At 49.5% G+C, this 24,281-nt stretch overlaps 1 protein-coding gene across 2 annotated transcripts in view; it reads right to left on the reverse strand.

The window, feature by feature from the left end:
* Window positions 1–14,773: 14,773 nt before the first annotated feature.
* Window positions 14,774–24,281, reverse strand: part of FHIP2A (FHF complex subunit HOOK interacting protein 2A) — a gene marked incomplete at its 3' end in the record, with an annotated part of 31,947 nt that continues 22,439 nt past the window's right edge. The window contains exons 11-17 of one of the 2 annotated variants that reach the window (XM_084762839.1): window positions 23,280–23,449; window positions 22,821–22,961; window positions 21,874–21,964; window positions 19,575–19,718; window positions 18,620–18,760; window positions 17,746–17,849; window positions 14,774–17,658 (exon numbers count right to left, since the gene is read on the reverse strand). In XM_084762839.1, coding sequence (XP_084618965.1) covers window positions 17,553–17,658; window positions 17,746–17,849; window positions 18,620–18,760; window positions 19,575–19,718; window positions 21,874–21,964; window positions 22,821–22,961; window positions 23,280–23,449 — 897 coding nt within the window. Of the gene's footprint in view, window positions 17,659–17,741; window positions 17,850–18,619; window positions 18,761–19,574; window positions 19,719–21,873; window positions 21,965–22,820; window positions 22,962–23,279; window positions 23,450–24,281 lie in introns of those variants that run through there. The other variant, XM_084762838.1, reaches the window with a different exon arrangement.

Below are 24,281 nucleotides of genomic sequence, written 5' to 3' on the forward strand. Positions count from 1 at the left end.
TCAGTTACCATGCAGGAAGGGATGGCTGAGACCAGGGTAGACTGGGATCGAAGGCCACCCTGAGAGCTGGCCTCCTGGAGCTAGCGTGTGGGGAGAGATGGTCTCTGTAAAGAACATCTGGTAATTCATGAGAAGCACCCGGCTGATGACAGAGTCTATTCCAGCCTTTATGAGCCAGGAGTCCTGGGAGGCTGGGAGCACATGGAGAAGCCTGGAACATGTGGAGAAGCTGGGAGTATGTGGAGAAGCTGGGAGTGTATGGAGAAGCCGGGAGCATGTGGAGAAGCTGGGGCACCAAGTCACTGCAGCAACCCACTGAGGTGGATGGCACTGGCTCCATTTTACAGCTCAGGAGAAGGTGGTGCATGCCCAAATCCTCACAGCTGGCCAGTGCGGGAACCTAGGATGACTCCCTAGGGTCAGGGTGAGGGTGGGGGCCTCGGAGTCACAGGAGGAAGTGAAAGCCTTCATTTTCAAGCTGAGCGCCAATGTCAAAGCAAGGCCTGCCTGACAGAGGAGGGAGCCCCATGCTGAGGCCGCACTGCTCCCTGGGAGTGGGGTTTGAGATGGGGAAGAAACAGAGGGTAAAGGAATATAGGGGCCCTACCACCAGGCTACACACACACAGAGCAAAGCATGGCTTAGATGGGAATTCTAGAGCTCAGCTTCCTGGTCCACTTGCATCATTTTCTCCTCTCTGGACCTTTCTGCTTGTCTCCTTCAGTGCTTCTCTTGCATCCTTCCTTCTTGCTTTTCCTCTTCGTTACAGGGCGTTTCTCTTCCTCCACAAAGCCAAGGTGTACTGCCACAGCTATCCCATGTTCTTCTTGGGGTGTTAGGGAAAAGCAATCTGTAAAGCACCCCCATTCTCTCCCCCTCAAAAACCTCTCAGGGGCTGGGCTATAGCTCAGTTGGCAAAGCACGTGCCAAGCATGCGTGAAGCCCCGAGTTCGATCCCCAGCACTGCATAAAATGAGTGTGGTGGTGTATTGCTCTAACCCCAGACTTGGGAGGCAGAGGCAAGAGGATCAAGAGTTCAAGGTCACCTCTGACTACTTATCTAGTCGAAGGCTAGCCTAGGGTGTGTGAGACCCCCTCTCACAAAAGTCTCAAAACCAGATCCATCAGTCAAAATCCATTCCAGGCTTTGCACAAGGCACACTGCCTCCCTCACTAGTCCCCAGCCCTCCTCAGCCCAGCAAGCTTACTTCACCCAGAGAGAAGCTCATCCTGGGCTGTGAGGAGCCGCCTGCTGTTCCCTGTGGCAGCCACACTGATCTGGTTTTCATGTTTAATGCAAGGGGGCTTCTGAGACAGCACAGCTTTCAGGACGCAGGCATTCTGCCCTTTGCAGAGCAAATGCAAGCACACAGAGCAGACACAGGCTCTCCCGCCTTGCAGTAATTGTGTTCGCATCTTTACAGATGTAAGCAAACCATTTCTGTCAGGAGTCAAGAAAAATCTATATACATGGGCCTCTGGCCTAGAAAGGCCTGGATCATCTCCACTATTTTTGTCTCTTGGTGATTTCAAAATGAAAGGATGTCAACATAAGTTAAGGAAAGTGCAGTTCATCACAATTGTTTATTATCAACAACTTAATATTTTAATACACAAAAGCTAGTGAAATAGCACCGTCCTAGCTTCAAAATAATTACAGAATTTTTAAGCTGTCATCCTTCATCATGAACATCAAGTAGCAAGATGCATTTAGTAACCGTGTGTGTGTGTTTGTGCGCGCGCGCGCCTTGTGGTATATGTGTGCATGCTATGGTGTGTGTATGTGTATGTGTATGCACACTGTGGTGTATGTGAGTATGTGCATGCAGTATGTATGAGTGTGTGTGTGTGCACCCACATGTATGTGTATGTACTCTGTGGTGTGTGTGTGTATGTATGAACTATGTGGTGTGTGTGTATGTGTGCTCTGTGGTGTGTGTGAATATGTGTGTAGTATGGTTTGTTTGTGTGCATGTGGTGTGTATGACTGTGTGTAGTGTTTGTGAGTATGTGTGTAGTGTGCTGTGGTATGTGTGTACTGTGGTGTGTGTGTGTGTGTGTGTGTGTGTGTGTGTGTGTGTGTGTCAGGGTGTGTGGTGTGTGTATAGTGTGGTGCTTGTGTGATATGTGTGTGTGTGTGTGTGTAGGCATGCTGTGGTGTGTGTGAGTGTGTGTAGTGTGGTGTGTGTTCACGTGTGGAGTGGGTGCAGGTGCAAATGAAAGTGTCTTCCTCTGTTGCACTCCAGCTTATTTGTTCAGACAGGGCCTATGTCTGACTCTGGAGCCGCCCTCCAAATCTCAGGGATCCTCCTGCCTCCAGACGTGACAATATGTTGTCCTTTGTGTGGGTGCTGGGGGTCCGTACACCATCACACACAGTGCCGACTGTGCCATCTCTCCAGCCTAGTGAACAACTTCTGTCAGACCTTTCTGTATCGCTCTTCTTTGGAAACGGAACCAAACGTCTGAAATGGAAGCCTGTGTGTTGCCAAGTGTGTAGCACTGGGGATTGTGGATCCACGCCTCCTGCAGACAGACATTCTTGTCTCTGCGCATGAGCAGCTCTTCCCGCTTTGCCATCTACTCCAGATGGCTCTGACGGACCACGGCGTCTGCTAGCCTAAGAACACTCAGGCCGGGACAGTTTTGTCCAGCGCTCATCCCAGGCTGTGAGTCAAGCACCGCTGTCATGTTGTTCCTACCTGGTCTCTGTGCTTCTTCAACTATCGCGGGAACATGTTAAGTGAGCCTGAAAGACCCCACAGTCATGGAATCAGAGAAACACTCAAAACATGCAAACAACCCACATGTGTCAAGAGCACCATGCGTGTAGCTGGAAAAAGCCAGAACAATTTTAGGAGCGGTGCTAGATTTCCACCACAGTTTAAAATAAATTTTTGTGAGTGCACACTGGTTAAAAAGTTGAGAGGGCGACAGAAAATGTATATGGATCCTTCACCATCAAGAGGAAAATACGTTTTGTTAACTGCATAAGCACAATCACTGTAGTTTGCTCCACGGAAGAAAGTTGTGGAAAGGGAAGAAGTGGGATGAGCAACTCCAGAAGGAAAGGCTTAGCAGCCATCGCCTCAGGAGGGGTCCTGATGTGCGACAGTGATGTGGGAGCTTCATGCTTGTGGCATCGGTTTGCAAACTGACAACTACACTTTCACTGTGAGGAAAACATCAGAGGAATTCCAGGATCGGGGAGCTCTACAAAGCGCTTGACCAGTGCACCTCAAAATGTCAAGGTCATTGAAAGCAAAGTTCAAGAGCTGCTGGTGACCTAAGTCTCCACAGCGATGCCCGAGTCCCCACTCTGCAGGGCTTTTCTCTCTGCCCTTCTAGGCCCTGTAACACCAGCTTCTTCTCTTTGAACCCTCAGGATGCGCTGAACTTGCTTTTTCTCTAGCTCTTGTTGCACTATTTTTTTGTCTTTTGAAAAGATAGTTATTCCTGTTTGTGTGTTTATGTGTATGTGTGGGTGTTTGTGTGTTTATGTGTATGCGTGTGTGCGCCTGAATGTGTACATGTGTATCACGTGCACGCAGGAGCCATTGAGGAGCAGGAGAGGGTGTTGGTGACAGAGGCAAGACTGAAGGTTTGGTTAATCTAACATGTTTAAAAAAAAGAAACAGTGAAGTGACTCTTGCAAAATGGAAGAAAGATAATGAAAGAAAAGAAGTAAGGGAGAGAGAGAGAGAGAGAGAGGGAGAGAGAGAGAGAGAGAGAGAGAGAGAGAGAGAGAGAGAGAGAGAGAGGTGTCTCCTGTGTGGTTTCTGTCCTGACTGAACTCACTGACACAGTGTGTTTCCAGGAAGACCCCCCCAGAGATGAGCTTGGGAATTGATTGGACACTGCTCACTGGGCCTTACATGTTGGGATGCTCTTTGTCAGGGGCAACACTACATTAAAGCTCCACAGAACAGAGAGGTGGTTCAATCAGTCTCATTGGTCCAGATGACACAGCTCCCGAGGGGATGTTCAGGGAGCTGGTACAGACTTTCCTACACAAACTGAGACTGAAAAGGGACAACAGGCATTCTCTGTTACTGTCCCTTGCTTAGCCCCAACTACACTATATCAGTAATTATGTGTAGGTGTCTGGTTTTTTGTTTTTGAGACAAGGTCTCCTGTCTGGCCTTGAACTCCTGATCCACCTGCCTCTGCTTTCCACGGGCTGGGATTACAGGTGTGCACCATCACACCCAGACTGTAGTAACTATAAGACCAGGCAGTGTGTGACAGCCAGCACAGCACTATCTACTTTGTAGGGTCTAGAACCACCAACGGCCTAAGCTTCTAGGCAAATCTATGAGGGAATTTAGATTAGGCTGAACTGGGAAGATTCACCCCTAGCTGTGGGAGGCAGCATTCTATGAAGGGGAGGCATGGATGGGGGTGGGGTGGGGGGGCTCAGATTACATAAAAAGGAGAAAGCCAGCTGAGCTGAGTGCAACATTCATTGTTTTCTCTCATTCCCGGCTGTAGATACAATAAGATCACACATCTGCTGCTCCTGCCTCCCTCAACACTACGGACTGTGTAGTCCTCAAACTGTGAGCCCAACACTATGGACTGTGAGCCCAACACTATGGACTGTGAGCCCAACACTATGGACTGTGAGCCCAACACTATGGACTGTGTGCCCTCAAACTGTGAGCCCAACACTATGGACTGTGTAGCCCTCAAACTGTGAGCCCAACACTATGGACTGTGAGCTCAACACTATGGACTATGAGCCCAACACTATGGACTGTGAGCCCAACACTATGGACTGTGAGCCCAACACTATGGACTGTGAGCCCAACACTATGGACTGTGTGCCCTCAAACTGTGAGCCCAACACTATGGACTGTGAGCCCAACACTATGGACTGTGTAGCCCTCAAACTGTGAGCCCAACACTATGGACTGTGTAGCCCTCAAACTGTGAGCCCAACACTATGGACTGTGTAGCCCTCAAACTGTGAGCCCAACACTATGGACTGTGAGCTCAACACTATGGACTGTGAGCCCAACACTATGGACTGTGTAGCCCTCAAACTGTGAGCCCAACACTATGGACTGTGAGCCCAACACTATGGACTGTGTAGCCCTCAAACTGTGAGCCCAACACTATGGACTGTGTAGCCCTCAAACTGTGAGCCCAACACTATGGACTGTGTAGCCCTCAAACTGTGAGCCCAACACTATGGACTGTGAGCTCAACACTATGGACTGTGAGCCCAACACTATGGACTGTGAGCCCAACACTATGGACTGTGAGCCCAACACTATGGACTGTGAGCCCAACACTATGGACTGTGTAGCCCTCAAACTGTGAGCCCAACACTATGGACTGTGAGCCCAACACTATGGACTGTGTAGCCCTCAAACTGTGAGCCCAACACTATGGACTGTGTAGCCCTCAAACTGTGAGCCCAACACTATGGACTGTGTAGCCCTCAAACTGTGACCCCAACACTATGGACTGTGAGCTCAACACTATGGACTGTGAGCCCAACACTATGGACTGTGAGCCCAACACTATGGACTGTGTGCCCTCAAACTGTGAGCCCAACACTATGGACTGTGAGCCCAACACTATGGACTGTGAGCCCAACACTATGGACTGTGAGCCCAACACTATGGACTGTGAGCCCAACACTATAGACTGTGAGCCCAACACTATGGACTGTGTAGCCCAACACTATGGACTGTGAGCCCAACACTATGGACTGTGAGCCCAACACTATGGACTGTGAGCCCAACACTATGGACTGTGAGCCCAACACTATGGACTGTGAGCCCAACACTATGGACTGTGAGCCCAACACTATAGACTGTGAGCCCAACACTATGGACTGTGTAGCCCAACACTATGGACTGTGTAGCCCAACACTATGGACTGTGAGCCCAACACTATGGACTGTGTGCCCTCAAACTGTGAGCCCAACACTATGGACTGTGTAGCCCTCAAACTGTGAGCCCAACACTATGGACTGTGTAGCCCTCAAACTGTGAGCCCAACACTATGGACTGTGTAGCCCTCAAACTGTGAGCCCAACACTATGGACTGTGTAGCCCTCAAACTGTGAGCCCAACACTATGGACTGTGAGCCCAACACTATGGACTGTGTAGCCCTCAAACTGTGAGCCCAACACTATGGACTGTGAGCCCAACACTATGGACTGTGTGCCCTCAAACTGGGAGCCAAAATGAGCCCTTTCTCCTTAAGTTGTCTCTCATCGTGAATTTGTTCACAGAGAGGCTTCTAAGATACAAAAGTGTAGGGCAGCCGTGACCAACTGGCCATTTACAGCTGCTACAGTTAAGCCCCAACAGAGAACCGGAGGCATTCTGTGGCAGCTCTTAGGTGACCTTATTTTTGTTTTTAGCAGTAAGAATCAATTTTACACAAAAACAGAAACAAGAGGCTTAGTCAGACTTTAACAATGTAAATTGAACTCAGCCTTGCTGTAACACTGACGTGGAAATGCATTGTTTGGAAGGGGTTCAGAGTGGCCACATCTGCGAATATTCAAATGAAGCTGAAACTCGTAAAGCCAATGAGTGCTTTTAGCTTTTAGAACTATAACTGGGTGCAGATCTCAGCTCCAGTGAGGAAAAGTATAGTCTAAGGGAGGGAAAAAAAATAGTTTATACTCAAAAGAATGGAGCACCCGATTAGTTTGTACAGGCAGCAACCTGAGGGGTACTTAGCAATGAAGTAATGATTTAAATGGAACGCGTGGACTTGGAGTCTGGATTTACAGCTGGCAGTGCCGCTACGGTTTGGTTGGTTTAATAAAATATACACTTACCGGTAACCACTGTCCAATGAGCAGAGATCCAAAGTACAGTAATGTAGGAAAATGGTCCACAGACGCAGGAGGGTAGGGCATGTTAGAAGTGCCCTACATACCTCCTGAGGGCCTGGTGGTCACCTCTGACCCTGTGCTGCGGTGGGTGAGGGGGCACTCTCCTCCAGAGCCTGACAGCCACAGAGGAAGGTGGCAGACATCAGAAGAGAGATTCCAGCAGGAGAGCTAACAGTGAGATTTGTGACCTCAGCCGCGAGGAGCTGAACCGAAGAACTATTTGCCGAAGGCATCAGAGTCACCCAGGAAGCCGTTGCCACCTCAGGGGCGCTACCGGGTTCTAGGTGGAGATGTTGGCCAGACGGGCTCTGGGAAGCTGCAAGCTGGTTCTCTCATAGAGTGCTGTCACTCTGCTGTTTTGGAGGCCTAGAGAACATGGAGGTTTTAAAAAACACCCTCTATGAGCCTGTTGCTGAGGTGTCCTTGACAGACAAACTCAAAGAAAGGCCCCCTTCCTTCCTGCCCAACCAAACCAAGCAGAAAGCACATCAGTAAAGGGACAAATCCCAGGCTGCATAGCAAGAATATCTCCCCTTCTCACCTTCTTCCTCCTCCTCCCCTCCTCCTCCTCACTCCTCCTCAGAGAGGGGGGGGGGGAGAGAGAGAGAGAGAGAGAGAGAGAGAGAGAGAGAGGGGTAGGTCATGTCTGGAGAATTTGCAGAAAAAGACAGAGGGTCTGAGGAACTGGTGAGGCTCAGGAGCCAGTAGGAAAACTGAGCATTTGTCTCTGGCATCTTTGCTTAACCAAGAGGCCCATGGTAGTTGAGTCACTGATGACACGTAGATCTAGAAAAAGGACCAGCGTGCAACAGCTTTGTATCAGAAAGGATAACAGGAGCAGGATGTACAAACGAGGACAAAGAACTCTTAATAATGCAGACACCTTAACCCAGTGTCGAGATGAAAACGCTCAAACCAGAATTATCTGTGTCAAATTAATTACACTTCCCTCATCTTTTCTTCCCACTGAAATAAAAATGGTAATGAGCAACACTGCTCTGCAAGATGATATCAGCTTCTCCTCAATGAATATCAATTATAGTACACGCTATGCATGAAAAGATGCCAGCCATTAAGGGTTTGTGAAAAAATATTTTTATTTCAACGTCAGACTTCAAAGAGAACCACCCAGAAATTGCTATGCAAATTTGGCTTACAGCTTTTATTTTTAGGATGTGGCTCGAACCCGGATTCCAATGAGTCTCACGTGCCCCTGCCAGCAGTGTGTTCAGGAGAAGATTCAGTTGATCTCAAGTGTGACACTGGATCGCTCTGTGGGAAACAAAAGTCTTTTATAGCATCAAACCCGCTTTTGTCAAGGAGTCCAAAGTCGGCGGACCGTGAGCCTGAGGGCAAGTGTTTGCTTTCCTCACTTCTGTTTATTGTTGGAAGCCAACCCCAAGGCCGCTAAAGGGAAGGATGGAAGGATGGTCTGCTTTCTAAGCATCAGTAAAGCAGACTGGCCTGCAATGGTCACAGAGCCACAGCAAAGGTCAAAGGTCACAGAGCCACAAAAAGGTCAAAGGTCACAGAGCCACAGAGCCACTGTCTGCCTCCCTATGCTGTCAGTAAAAACGATTCGATGGAGGAGTCAGCAGCAGACTGTGAAGCCACTGGGTTTCTTTGCGTCTAGAATGCCCCAGGTCAGGGTACTCTAGAAAAACCTAATCAGTGTGGCCCTCCATGCTGGCCTACTGGAGAATGGACGGAGGGACGCGTCGGACAATCTTTTCCTCCTGGCTTTGAAATGCAGCTCTGTCCTCACTAGTAATGTGTGTGTCCTTTCATTGTTCTGCGCTGCAGTGATATTGATTTTACGATTGCTCTTGCATCAGTTTCCGATCGGAACGGCAGCCTGGTAGTGCCTATGACGTCTTCCCTCCTCACAGGCTGAGCCCATCGTGTGTTCCTCTGAGGCACAACAACTCTGGGGATGGCTCTCAACCTCACCTCGGCGGGAATGGTCTGGTAGACACCGGACGTGCTCTTGGCTAGTTTGTACACTGGGCATCAGCCCCGGCATCTTTAGCACCTCTCTAGAAAGAATATATTAACACTCACATGGACAAGAGGTCGGGGGAGATGTGGGAGGTGCTGGGCGGTGGAGATGCGGGAGAAATGGAATAAAGATATACTGTATAAAGAATTCAAATAAAAATTTTAAAAAATACAAAGATTCTCATGGACGCCATATTTAGTGACTGTGCATCCCAACACGGGCACCATTATAAACTAACAACTATAAAGACCCAGGCATGCGTCCTCCCACCCAGCCCTCCCCTCCCGATGCAGAGCAGAGGCCTGAGCAGTGTTCGGAATATGAGAGCTGCTGTGTCCTCATGTTCTGCTTCCCAGTGGGAATTCGCTCACTCCATTGACAGAGCCAATACCTTAACGCTGTTTCTTTTTAGACTCCTAGCCAGTTCCCAAATATGCTGTCTATTCTAAGCACAGGAAGTTGTATGGTCGTCACATGACGTTATCAGGAGCACTATGTTTTCTTTCAGCCCGTAAATGTCATACTCGGGAAGGCAGGAAAGCCCTTGTCACACTCAAGAAGACTGGGACGAAAGAAACCTGAAGTTGTTCTCTCGATTGCTAACAGGTGCAAGTCCTGGCCTGGTGATCTGGCAGGCAGGGAGCTTTCTACCCGGCACCTGTCTGCAGACGCCCCTGCCTCCGGACTTTCCCATTAGCACCAATTGCTTTTTTAAATTGCATATGCCATCACTCCAACATTGAGAACACTGTTTTCAAGGCATACTTAGCTAAAAGGGGAAAGGAGGCAGTCCTGCAAACACGTGGCTAAAGGGGAAAGGAGGCAGTCCTGCAAACACGTGGCCTAAACCAAATCTTACCCCACAGAGCTGAGGGAAGGGCTCGGTCACTACTGTTTACCCCATTCTTGGCTTTTAAAGACAGTGTTTCACTTGGACTTTTGATCCCCCTGCCTCGGCTCCCTAAGTTCTGGGATCACAGGCTCTCATCACCATGTGAGCCTGAGTGCTCCACCCCCTCAAGTCCAGCTAAGTCTTTTTATTGTAATATTTTAATTAGCCCATTGTTTTTTTTGATGACAGACTCCCGAGGGTCCCAGAGAACAGGACATTCCTACCAGGAGAGAAAATACAGGGTCCGTAGCCGAGTTTCTTTATGCCAGTCTCAGAACGGAGCAGAAGAGCTTGTCCTGAGAACACTGCAGGGTGGAGAGGAACTTCAGCTCTTGCTGAGCTGGCTTTATCACAGTCATGACATCTCACACCACCTACGGGTCTCCAAATAACACAGACGCAAGAAGAGTTAGATGTGCAGAGTAGGGCAGGGAAGGGACTCAGCGGTGGAGAGCCAGCCTAGCCTGTGAGGTCCTGGGTGGATCTCCACACCACTGTGATATCCAGCCAATGGCTAGGCACGGAGGTGCAGCTAGGAGGAATGGATACATGAGATGCCATCTCACCCACTGCTACCAAAAAGAAAAAAGAAAAAAAAAAGTGCAGTCCAGACTTGAGTTTCAGATGTTCTCTTTCGTTACTTAAAGATTTTTAAATGTTTGTGGTTTTTGAGGCAGGTCTCATGTAAAGGCGCTCGGCTGTCCTTGAACTTTTTGGCAGGAGTGCCCTGGAACTCGAGACTGCCATGCCCAAGGTGGGGATAGCAGGCAGGAGTGGCCAGCTCTTCACGTGACTGCCACAGTACTCACCCACTTGCAGCGACTCTAAGAGTTCACAAGGTGTCTGTGCCAACACTAAGCTGCCACCAGGGCTGTGGCTTACTGAAGGCAGGAATTGCTAGCACCTTGATACCAGCTCTGTAGAAAGTTCTCAGTAAATACTCTGAGGGAGCAGATCTCGTGGGTGCATTTTCAAAGATGACAGAACACAGGGAAATCTCTAAAGATCTCAACATGCAAACCCTTTCCTGACGGACAGAACAGCGCTAGGATCCCAACTGCATGGAAGGCCACGATTGTGCGACTGGGCTAAAGGGCTGTCTGGGCTACAGACAAGGGTTGGATCTTAGCCACTTAGAGAGCACCTGTCTCAAAACGAAGAGCGATGTGAGATCTAGCTCAGTGGTAGGACATTTGCCTAGTGTAGACAATGCCCCACTTTCAATTCAGGTGGGGGATGGGCATGTATAGAGTGATGTTGAAAAGTAGGCTTGAGCTAGGCATGGTGGCGCATGCCTTTAATTCCAGCACTTGGGAGGCAGAGGCAGGCAGATGTCTGAGTTCGAGGCCAGCCTGGTCTACAAGTGAGTTCCAGGACAGCCAAGGCTAGACAGAGAAACCCTGTCTTGGAGGGGGGGGGGAAGGCAGCAGTGGGGGTGGGGGTGGGGGGTGGGGGGGAGTAGGCATGACCAAAGACCATCAAAGGCAGGCCACATCTCTGGATCCTTCCCACTTAGAAAACAAAACAAAACAATTGGCATGGGGCACCTTACTTGCTTGTTCTTCTATTCAGGAAAGAGTTACAGCTTTTCCACCCGCAAAAAGGCAACTTGTTTGTTACTCTTTAAATTCTCTTAGGATTAGTCATTTCTAGACAAAAGCCCTGCGAGACACTTCGCAGCATGCGGATGGTTTCCGGTTGGGGATCCAGTTCTGGCTTCCTCCTCACACTCCTCACACTCTGCTTTGGGTTCCCCCTCCCCTCGTCCCTCCCCGTGCTCCCCTCTCTCATTGGTACCCACTCCCTTCCTGTCTCCTTATACAGTGGGCATCTAAGGAATAATAATAAAATACAATAAGAAAAAAGACAAATTGGAATATGACAAAATAACCAAACAACAAAGAAAAATGCACAAGAAAGACACACAGATGCACACATGTTCTCACACACAGAAATCCCACAAAAACGGGAAAGTGGAAGCCATAGAACATGTATATACAGAGGGGCCTGTAGAGTAAACACGGCCCTAAGAGGCCAGTTTCCTGCTGGGCGTGCAGGCTGCCCTTATGAGTGGTTTGTTTCCTCAGTGAGACGCCCTTGGAAAACACTTAACTTTTCATTTGCAAGTGGCTGGCAACTGGAGGTGGCTTCTGGCTAGGGATGGGGCGCGTGCCCACTTCTCTGTTCAGCTCGAGAATCTCGTCTGGTGCAGACCGCTGCCGTGTCCCTGTGTGTCCCTCAGGCCTGCAGTGGCCCTGTGCGCGCTGCCACAGCTCTTGTGAGTCCGTGTGTCCCTCAGCCCTGCCGTGTCCCTGTGCGCGCTGCCACAGCCCCCGTGAGTCCGTGTGTGCCTCAGCCCTGCCGTGTCCCTGTGCGCGCTGCCACAGCCCCCGTGAGTCCGTGTGTCCCTCAGCCCTGCTGTGTCCCTGTGTGCGCTGCCAAAGCCCCTGTGAGTCCGTGTGTCCCTCAGCCCTGCTGTGTCCCTGTGCGCGCTGCCCCAGCCCCTGTGAGTCCGTGTGTGCCTCAGCCCTGCCGTGCCTAGGCCTTGACTCCTTGCTCCTTCTTCCCCTCCAACAGAGCCCCCTGGGCCCCAAGGGGAGAGATTTGATGGAGACATCCCACTGTCTGCTGAGTGTTCTCTGCATGTTGTCTGTGTTGCCATTTGCTGGAGGAAGCTTTTCTGGTGGCTGAAGAAGGTGCCAACCGCTATGGGTCATCTTGTTGCTGCATTCCTTTAACGCAACAGTAGTATTTGCTGTTACCCCAGCACCCTGGCCTATCTTGTCTCAGGTTCATGGCACCCAAGCAGCATCAGATATGGGTTCTAGTTCATGAAGAGGGGGTCTTAACTCAAACATTGGTTGGTTACCCCAAGCTTTGTGCCACTATTTCACAAGTGACTCTTGCCGGCAGCACCATTGTAGATCAAGGGTTTGCAGCTGGGTTGGTGCTTACCTCGCTCTGTTAACAATGTGCAGAGAAGCTTCCAATACCATACGTACTAGTCCATCGGTAGGGGGCGAAGGCTCTAGATGTGTCTTCAATGAGCTGTGTGGGTGTTGTCTTCGGCAGTAGGGCCTTACCATCTTTTTGTGAAAAGCCACCAACAGCTGTGGCAATAGCCTGGCTTGTTTGGGGTTCTAATGGGACCCCCGTGGCCAACAACTCAATTGACGTCCATCATTCTTGCTACTAGAAGCTTCATTTGATGAGAAATGCCCAGTCATGGCTTCATACACGCATGTGTTTTAGGAAGCTTCTACTGTACTAGGTTTCCATATGGGCATTCAAATGGCCCTTAGAGTTAGCAGCCCCTCCCTCCCCTCCATTTCCCCTCCTCGTTTGATGTTCCTGCGCCAGTCCCCACAACCCCCTGTCCAATTATAACTCTCTATTTCCCCCTCCTAGGGAGATCTCTCACTCCCCTTACTCTCCTCTACCCTCTGTGGTCAATGGAGTGTGGCTTATTTATCAATGACTTGACAGTTACTATCCACACATAAGTGGATTCACACTATACTTGTTTTTCTGAGGTAGCTCAGTCATGACTTTTGTTATTTCCATCCATTTACCTGAAGATCTCATTTTTAATGGCTGAGTAATACTCCATTGTGAAAATTGTAACAATTTTCATTACCCATTCATCTGTTGATGAACGTCTAGATTGTTCCCAGTTTCTGGGCATTCTGAATAGAGCAGCAATGCCCGCGCTTGAGCATCTCTGTGGTAGGGTAAGGCGTCCTTTGGCTGCACGTCCAGGGGTGGAGCCGCTGGGTGTTAAGATGGATCAGCTCCTATCTTTCTGAGAAACTGTCACATTGATTTCTATAGTGGCTGCACAGTCTGAAATGTGGGTTTCCTTTGAAATCTTTTGGAGCAAGTAAGGCTCTTGTTACTTAAGCAAACCTTGCCTCCTCGGCCCTTCTGATCTGATACTCCGTTTCCTTCCTGGGTAACAGTGACTGAGAAAACCAAGAGTAACACATTTTCCTTCTGGTGTGTATCTGTCCCCTGCCCCCCCACCCCCCCATTTCTAATTAAGGCACTTGGGCAAACACGTAAGTAAATGAGTAACACTAAGTCTGTTTTAAATATCGGCTAAAATGAAAGGTTCTTGTAAGGTTGGCAAACACAGTCAGAAACAGTATCTACATGAGCGCCCCCCTAGGATTCCCACAAACACCTTCTGTTAGAACAGCGGTTCTCAGCCCGTGGGTCATGATCCCTCTAGGGGTCAAACAACCCTTTAACATGGGGTCGCATGTCAGATATCCTACATATCAGATACTTACATTATGATTCATAACAGTGGCATTACAGTCATGAAGTAGCAATGAAATAATTTTATGGTTGGGGGGTCACCACACTGTGAGGAGCTGTATTAAAGGGTTGTGGCGTTAGCGGGGTTTGGGGACACTGACGTAAGGACATGACTGTCAAGAGGAGAAATGAAAGACGCACATGATCAGGGGGGTGATAAGGTGCCAAGTTCTCCCACGAATGACATGGCACTCAGACAGTCACTCATTCTCGGTGTATCCTCCCCCACGAAGCAGAACTCCATGGCTCCCCAGCATCTGTGTCCCTTTGTATGCTGGGGTGAAGAACATCATGGCTTCACAGCGTCTTCTGTATGGCGCTATGCTGTAGCTTCATGCACAAGCAGAGGCCTCCTCTCCCTGAGGAGCTTTGTGAGTGGCTGGCGGGGTCACTTTCTTCAGGGATGTAGCTGCAGCTGAGCTGCCCTATTCAGCAAAAAACCCGTCTACCTCAGTGGATCAAAACAAGACAAGACATGAGCGCAGGAGAGCCGTGCTGGGAAGAGGGTGCTTAGCCAGTGGGAGAGGGCTGAGGGGAGGTAACAGGGAATGAAAAACGCCCCAAATACGTCACCGTCATGCTCATGTGTGAAACTCTCAAAGAGTAAAAACAGATAAATGTAAAAAGAATCACAGTTTCAGAAGTAAGCAGTGGATAAAATGTTTTCAGTTACAATTCTACAAAAATATTAAGACAATATTTTGTTTAAGTTACATTGGTTTATTTTCTTGATTTCTCTCTTAGTCCTGCATGCACTGTTTGGGCAAAAGCTGAAGCTGACCTCCACCTGCCTGGAGGGGACAGTAGGCACACAGTCACCTGCGGAACGTCTCCACCCATGGCCCAGGAATCCAGACCTTCATAACACTGCTAGTGACACACACAGCGCTCACACAGAAATCTGCTAAATATCCTGTTTAATGTAAACAAAGCAGGAGGCCAACAGAGGGTCAGCGACAGCTTTTTACAGGGCCCAGAAGCAGGATTATCTGTCTTAACACAGCAAGGGTCAAAATGACATGCATATTTTACTTTATTGTACAACCCAAAATGTAAAATTACCATAGAGTTTGTGGGTTTGGCATTTCACCATAACTCCTTCTGTTACGTGGTGAACTTCATAGCAAACGGCAACTGTAGAGTAATGTAATAAGTTATGGAGATATTACCACGAAAAGTATGAAGTCTTTCTATAATTTGTGCCCTGTAAAATTAAATGTAACAATCTTTACACTAGCCAGAGTGTAAGCAAGCCAAGGATTTTGGTCCATTCATACACACACACACACACACACACACACACACACACACACACACACTTATATATATATATACATGTACACACACAACAATATACAGGTAAGCCCCAAAGCTGTGAATCCACTCACAGCTTCATATTGCACAGATACATTATGAGAACACTACTTAATTACAGAGTGAGCCACTATACTAGAAACTGTGGCGTGAAGAATGGCTCATTACTGAACATACACTCAAAAGCTACACTGTTACAAAGTAAAAAAATAGATGTGCAGACTGATTTCCTATTTATACAAGCATGAGGCTGGCTAGAATTCAGTTTGGAACTCACCATGGCAACCACTTGCTAAGGTGGTACTTTCCACCCAATACAGTCTGGAAAAAACCAGAAATAGCCAGTCTCTGAGACCGTGAGAAAAAGCCTTCGATGTGGTGGATGGTTCCCTTAACTAAGCAACTCAGAACTGCCTTGTGCTGGTTCCAGGTCTGAATTAAATATGAAAAGGAAATTAAGCTTAGAGGAGAAACAGGCGACCCTAAGGTGATTCAGGCCAGGTCATTACAACTTAGGAAACCCTAACCTTCAGAGGCAGCAACGCACCAGTGCGAGTTAAAGCTTTACTGTGCTCGCCAGCGGGGATTAGCCTCAGGTCCTCTGTAACGTGAAGGGCGAGCAGCCCTGGGGGGTAAGCTCACTGCCACCACACCCAGAGGGCAGGATGAAGCATCCAGAAACACCGCGCACCTCTCAAGGCCTTATTCCCAATGCACCTTCACCAACGTAGAGGTAGCGACATCTCAGAACAGGGGAGTGGTGGCTGTCACACAGACTGGCCAATAAATACAGCGAAAGGAGCATTTCCCAGACAGCCATGGGAGGAGAACCGCGCAGGGCCCCACTCCGTCTCACTCTTGCTCTCTTGCTCCTTCGTGAAAGAGCAAAGGAAGATCTGCATCATGTCCGAGGCATACAGTAGCTCTGGAACTGAGGCTATTCTTAATCTTTTGGTATTTCGTTCCTAAGTAGCAAAACTGAAGTATAAAACAGACCAAGCAAAGTGTCAAACACACTGAGTCTGCACGCACAGCCCACCTGGTGGCTGCCTCACTCCCGACCGTCTCATGCACCCGTAGTGGACACTGAGGAGGAAGGTGCCAAGGACATGAGCTTTGGCCACATCTGAGTGACCTGCATCAGTCACCTAAAGACTAGACAGGGGCGAGCTGCGTCCTGCACTCGGCACCTTGGCTAACCCTGTCATTCCTGCATCCACACCGCTCAAAACACGCCACTTCCTTAAATCTTTTAAGGTGTAAACTGAACATGAGAAGACTTTAAGAAGAAATCTCTTTAGACTCTTTATGACGAAAGGCTGAACAAAATGAAAAGCACATGTAAACTCGAAGAGGCCCTTGGCGTTCTGATTGCTGCTTGAGTTATTTCCACCTGACACTACCATGCATTCGGTAAGGAATTCAACTATAAAGCAGTTTCATAAAGCAATTTTCAGAGAGGGAATTGGGGGAGGGTCTCAACCCAGTATATGTTAATTAGCTTAAAAAAATACTATTTTAGCAAACACTGCCAACGATGAGCATAAATCCAATGCTGCTGCAAAAACATCAGTTTAAATAAACTGGGAGCCACACATGAAAATCAACCACGAACATGGCTATGTGCACAAAAGAGTAAAAGAACATTTCTTTAAAAATATATAATATATTAATTAAGAATTTCTTTATCATATTAAATTGTTATTCTTATAAAAGCTGAAGAAGTTGATGTTGCTCTGCATGTTTTCATCCCCTAGAGATTCTTTTATGGTTCCTCAACTACATTTTTTTCTCATTTACAAGTTTCCTAACATTTTGTATGATAAGAATCTTAACCTTAAAAAGTTATAAAATTAGTGATTTTTTTTTTGCTGCTGCTTATTAGTACAAAAGAATGTAAGCATCTGAGTCCCAGAGAATGTCAAAATGCCTTGCTGCTAAAAGGATATTAAAACAACAGAGGTATCAGCCAAGTCTAACATCAGAAGTCTTGCAGCTTTTCAGGCACTGGAAACACTGTCTGCTGAAGTTCGTCCGACTGTTTCCGGGGTTTCAACAACGTGCGATTATACAGAGAATCACAAGGGCAGAGTCAGCGGGAGCGGCTGCGCGGGGGGCTCATGCTCCGTCCGGGTGCGGGAAATGTACACAGCGCCTCGCTTCCTCAGGGCGTGGCGGATGCGTGGTACTTCACAAACGCGATTGCCGCCAGCTCCTTGCAGAACTCCTCCAGCACAATCACACCCTCCAGCAGCGTGATGTGGTCGACGCTGGACAAAGCAGACAGAAGAGTCAGGGGACCGCACAGCACCGAGGCGGGGAAATTTCCGCATAAAATCTATAAAACATGGACTCACATTGGGCCTTCAGGCTCCAAGCCAAGCAGTCTCTTTCTGACTAGGAGAAGCTTGGGGGTGAAGTCTTGAATGCGCTGAATTCGAACCATAAGGTCGCCGACAACCTGCACCAGGAGGGAGGAATTCAGCTCCCGAGCAACTCCACAGGAGGGGACTCTTCCTCAGACACGTCAGTCTCTGACCAGCCACCTCCTGCCTAATTAAGTGTCAGGGCCAACTGAGCAGGTGACTGCGTGGGTGACGCGCTTGCTGTGCCAGCACGGAGACCTGAGCTCAGATCCCCGGCACCCACACAGAAGCTGGGAGCCATTCCAGCACTGCTGGGGGACACAGGACAACCCCAGGGGCGCACTGGCTGGCCTGCCTGTCAGAGAGGGTGAGCTGTGGGTTCAGCCGAAGACCTCACCTCGAAGACTGAAGTGGAGGGTGACAGAGGGAAGACACGTGACAGCAACCTCTGGCCTACACAGAGACACGTATGGCCAAGCACACCAGAATACACACGTATGCAGCACGGGCCCATGCATGCATGCACACTCACACACATCTGCACAGGAGTGTTTTGCCTGCATGCATGTGTGTACACATATGTGCCTGTGGGGTTCAGAAGGTGGCAGATCCCCTGGACCTGGAGTTGGAGAAGGCTGTGAGCTGTGGTGCAGGTGCTGGGGACTGAACCTGGGTCCTTTGGGAAAGCCAGTGCTTGTTAACCCTGAAGCATCCCTCCGGCCCATTTGTTAACGATTTAGTTACTTCCCCTGACTCCGCAACGGTACAGAACGCACAGCGATTATCTGGCAGCTGTGTGTTACTTTACACTAGCTACACAGTGAGATGAGGATGTCGGTCATGTGGTTGACGTGAGAGAACTCACCCTGACGATCACGGAGAAGAGGGACCTGCAGCCAGAGGCCAGGTTCACATATGGATCCAGAAGGTACTCGTGTGTGTGCGGATGGGGGAAGAGGGAGAGTCTGGACAACACTGAGGTCACCTGCAGGTTCACATCGTAAGGCTGTGAGGGACCAAGAATGCAAATATTCATGTCCTGGGCTTCTAGGAACCAGATGCCACCACCCCACCTCCACCTCTGCAGGGAGCACGGGTGCCACCGCCCCACCTCCACCTCTGCAGGGAGCACGGGTGCCACCGCCCCACCCTGCCTGTGCAGGGAACACGGATGCCACCGCCCCACCTCCACCTCTGCAGGGAGCACGGGTGCCACCGCCCCACCTGGCCTCTGCAGGGGAAATGAGTGCCACCGCCCCACCCCGCCTCTGCAGGGGACACGGGCAGCTAAGTCAGCTCTCACCACGAAAGTCAATGCACTCCCTGCATGGTGCTGAAACCACCAGAGGACTGACGTTATGAGTGAGTGCAGCCATTAAAGCCCACTGTTGTGTGATTCAGTATTAACTACGAACCACAGAGGACACATTGAACCGAAGTCCAAACAGAAAAGTACGTAAGCTTTTAAACACAGGAATACAATTTTTTCCTACTCTCCATAACTCAATACATGCCCATTATTTACACATCTCTTATGTCACAGACGCCTTCGCCTTGGTTGTTCTCTGCTGCTCACTGGCCACAGAAGCCGCACTGGGGAGAGAGGCGCCTTTCAAGCTTCTGATGTAGCCCACACCGCTGCCCCTTCTTTTTCCCAGCAGCCAGAGGAAGCTGGGGGCTTAAAACTTACTACTGAGTGCAGTGGACTCTGCTCTAGAACCATCCATGGCCCCGGTGAACACTGACCTCTGAGTCTGCACTCACAGCTAAGGGCACGGCCACCCACAGGAGTATGAGCGCAGCATCTCCCGATACATCACCTGATCAAGAATTCTTCCCATTCTGTCAAATAAAACTTTCAAAAAATGTCCTTCAAAGAAGGCTGCGTCTAAATCACACTTTTCCAGAGGTTTGGGGGCTCCAGGCCACTCCCATCGTAAGCAGATAGCACAGTAGTCCCGGAACTAGGAGGAAAGCATCGGATCGTCAGAGAGCAGCCAAGGCACACATCAAAATGAAGCAGAAACAACTTCCTCGGACACCCTATAAAGAACCAGTGGCAAAGGTGATGTGTGCACGCATGCGTGTGTGTATGCTCGAGTGCATGTGCGTGTGTGTGTGTGCGTGTGTGTGTGTGTGTATGTTTGTGCACATACATGTGGGTGGATGTGTGTGTGCGTGCATGTGTATGCATGAATGTGCGTGTGTGTGCTCGTGCATGAAGACAAATATGGTGTGTGTACTGTATGTGTGTGCACGTACACGTGTGTGCATGCATGTGCATTAGTGCATTTGTGTGTGTGGGCATGTGCATGCACACACACGTGTGTGAAGGGACAGGGCGAATGGACTCAACTCCCGACCAATAGGTACAGGGGACATTACAATGGCCAGGAGCCCACCGAGGCGGCTGGGGAAAGAGGCCTCTTCGACTTCGAGGAGTCAGCCCTTCAGCACCTGCTGCGACTCCTCAGCCGTCACAGCAGACTTGGAGAGCGCTCGGTTCAGGGCCAGAGTCTCCTCTACGGTGTTACATGTAGCTCCTCACACTACGCGTATTTACATGTAATGGGTGCTGGTTGTTCTTTGGACAGACAGACACTGAGCATGTCACCACGACAGGATGGAACTGATCACCATCAGTGATAAGGATGGAACAGGGAGCCAGCACCCACAGCTCTCGGATCTGACGAGGCAGCTCCATGTCGGCCAGATCCAACAGTGAAACACTTAGGAGTTTTGTTTTAATTTTTCCAGTACTTCATTATTTGATGAACAGTCAGTGTATGACAGAGTGCAAGCAAAAGCTGGCGCTTGAAGGGCTGGGAGATGCTCAGTGGTTAGGAGCACCGGCTGCTCTTCCAGAGGTTCAGTTCCCGGCACCCACACAGCAGCTCACAGCTGTGTGTAACTCCTGTTCCAGGGGATCTGACACCTCACTCGGACACATGCAGTCAAAACATCAATGCACATAAAGATAAGTAATTAGTTAAACAAAATGAACAAAAACAACTAGCCCTTGAGAGCAGATACAGTGGCACACACCTGTAACCCTAGCCCTTGAGAGCAGATACAGTGGCACACACCTGTAACCCTAGCCCTTGAGAGCAGATACAGTGGCACACACCTGTAACCCTAGTCCCTGAGTCAGATACAGTGGCACACACCTGTAACCCTAGCCCTTGAGAGCAGATACAGTGGCACACATCTGTAACCCTAGCCCTTGAGAGCAGATACAGTGGCACACACCTGTAACCCTAGCCCTTGAGAGCAGATACAGTGGCACACACCTGTAACCCTAGCCCTTGAGAGCAGATACAGTGGCACACACCTGTAACCCTAGCCCTTGAGAGCAGATACAGTGGCACACACCTGTAACCCTAGCCCTTGAGAGCAGATACAGTGGCACACACCTGTAACCCTAGCCCCTGAGTCAGATACAGTGGCACACACCTGTAACCCTAGCCCTTGAGAGCAGAAACAGTGGCACACATCTGTAACCCTAGCCCTTGAGAGCAGATACAGTGGCACACACCTGTAACCCTAGCCCTTGAGAGCAGATACAGTGGCACACACCTGTAACCCTAGCCCTTGAGAGCAGATACAGTGGTACACACCTGTAACCCTAGCCCTTGAGAGCAGGTACAGTGGCACACACCTGTAATCCCAGCCCTTGAGAGCAGATACAGTGGCACACACCTGTAACCCTAGCCCTTGAGAGCAGATACAGTGGCACACACCTGTAACCCTAGCCCTTGAGAGCAGATACAGTGGCACACACCTGTAACCCTAGCCCTTGAGAGCAGATACAGTGGCACACACCTGTAACCCTAGCCCTTGAGAGCAGGTACAGTGGCACACACCTGTAATCCCAGCCCTTGGGAGCCAGAAACAAGAGCTCAAGGCCATAAGCAAATTCCAGGCCAGTACTGCTAACCTAAGACCTCAAAGCAAAGTCAGACGAATGAATGAATGAATGAATGAATGGTCCTAGCAGACTGAAGTCTCACTTCTCAGGTGGGTCGACTCCTTTCCTTGGAGCAAGAGTCACTGCCAATTAGGCAAGGTAGTGTGGAGGGTTCACACCCCCATCCCCAAATCAGTGGTGGTGCCACTTACCTGCCTATGAGCATCTCGGAGGTAGGTGTCGTAGCCGGTGCCTTCGACATGGTAGGAAGACTTGGCCTCGTCTGGCACTAGACAGAGGAAACTGAAAGGGAACGTCCTCGGTGAGCACAGCTGCGCACCACCATGGGGCCTTACACACCACACACAACTACACACAGGCACAGCCAGCTGTAAATGCAAATGGGAGCCTGAAAAACCAAAGTACACATCGTTCTGATGAATGGTAGCTCTGCCCTCAGATCATTAAGTAAAGGTTTTATTTAAAAATAACTAATTGTGTATGTAACACAGACAAACCCTAAAAAAAAAAAAAAAAAGACTTAAATTTTAGGTTGTGGTATAATAATGGGTTGCTTTATTAATCTCAAAGAACAGCTTTAGGTAGATAAATTTGAGATATTTTTACATTTGAAGCAGATGCATTTTTTAAAATGTCACCTGCCAGGGCCAGACATATCCTGGCAGCACTAAATCCAAAGACACAAGAAGAAATTGTCATGAAAAGACACTTTGAAAAAAATGTAACACCACAAATTGAAAAAAATAGTTCAATACTTTGCACATATGCCTAGCAAGCACATGTATCAAACTGGCAACTGGCAACACTGCTGTGTCTGGAATTATTTAATGCTAAGTCATTTATAGTAAGTCACTGTCGACTTAGTCAGTACTTTGTTCTTAGTTATCTTTTTGCTTTCTTCTTTTGCTGTACTAGCTGCTGATCTCTGTAGAATAGTCAGTGCTCTTAATAAAAGCTACTTTTCTATTAAGCTGGGCTTTGTCCCCAGCTGTCACCTGCTACATGATCAAGACACAGAAGCTGACAGCACCTGGAAAGACGACAGAATTCACAGTGCACTCCTGCGACAACCAAGGGCGGAGCTACCTGATTCAGAACCAGTGACAGGGAGTCCAGCCAGGCACACACAGTAGCTCACCTGTTGACGGTTTTATGGACTTCCGTCTTGCCATCATTTTTGGGGTGGTCTGGGCTGGTGTGGGGAGAACTGATCCACTCTTGGCTTGGCAGAGTGTTATCTGGTGAAATGTCAGTAAATAATGGATCTTCCTCCAGATCTCTACGTTTAATTTAATGATGTATAAAAAACAACATTTATTATGATGTTTTCTAAACCAAAAGATTCTCTGCTAGTTTCTGAGAAATATTATAAACTTTTTCTAGTACAAAGAAATGAGGGTTAGTATATTTAATATGGAAATTACCACCTTACACTAACAATCTCAAGGGCTCATTACTACTTTTGCTAAGAGCTCAAGGGATATTTAGCGCGTGCCATTTACAAGGAGGTGGCTAAGCTGTGGAGGCCTTTCCTAAGGCATCTGGGAGGGACCCCAAGCCCTGGCTGGGAGACGCCACCCACCGAGCTGACACTTACACAGCACCAGCTATCAGCCCGTTCTCTACCGCGTCCTTGTCTTCCGGGCACAGAGGCCGGTTTTCCGTGTAGTTTCTCTCCCCGAGGTTCCTCAGAACCAGGTTGTGGAGGATGTGCTCATTGGGCTTGTGCAGCAGATGCTCAAACAGCCTCAGCGTCATTATGCTTATCTGAAACCAAGGGGACAGGAGCTGAAGGGAGACACTTCCCTGTCAGCTGCCCTGCCTGCTGCTTCCCAAGTCAGGCTGTCAGGCGTTAAAGCTGCGTAAGAGAGGGCCAGTGACATGGCTCCTTGGGACAGTCCCTGACGCCAAGCCCGATGACCTGAGCTTAATCCTGGGGACGCGCATGGTGAAGGGAGAAAACCAGTTCCTGTGAGCTGCCCTCCGACCTCTACGTGTTCACTGCGATACATGTGCCACCACCGCAACCCTCAGCACCACCCCAACCTCAGCACCACCCCAACCCTCAGCACCACCCCAACCCTCAGCACCACCCCAACCCTCACCACCCCAACCCTCAGCACCACCCAAACCCTCAGCACCACCCCAACCCTCAGCACCACCCCAACCCTCAGTACCACCCCAACCCTCAGCACCACCCCAACCTCAGCACCACCCCAACCCTCAGCACCACCCCAACCCTCAGTACCACCCCAACCCTCAGCACCACCCCAACCCTCAGTACCACCCCAACCCTCAGCACCACCCCAACCTCAGCACCACCCCAACCCTCAGCACCACCCCAACCCTCAGCACCACCCCAACCCTCAGTACCACCCCAACCCTCAGCACCACCCCAACCCTCAGCACCACCGCAACCCTCAGCACCACCCCAACCTCAGCACCACCCCAACCCTCACCACCACCCCAACCCTCAGCACCACCGCAACCCTCAGTACCACCCCAACCTCACCACCACCCCAACCCTCACCACCACCCCAACCCTCAGCACCACCGCAACCCTCAGCACCACCCCAACCCTCAGCACCACCCCAACCCT

Source organism: Acomys minous (assembly GCF_964271855.1).
Source record: "Acomys minous genome assembly, chromosome: 2".
NCBI lineage: Eukaryota > Metazoa > Chordata > Mammalia > Rodentia > Muridae > Acomys > Acomys minous.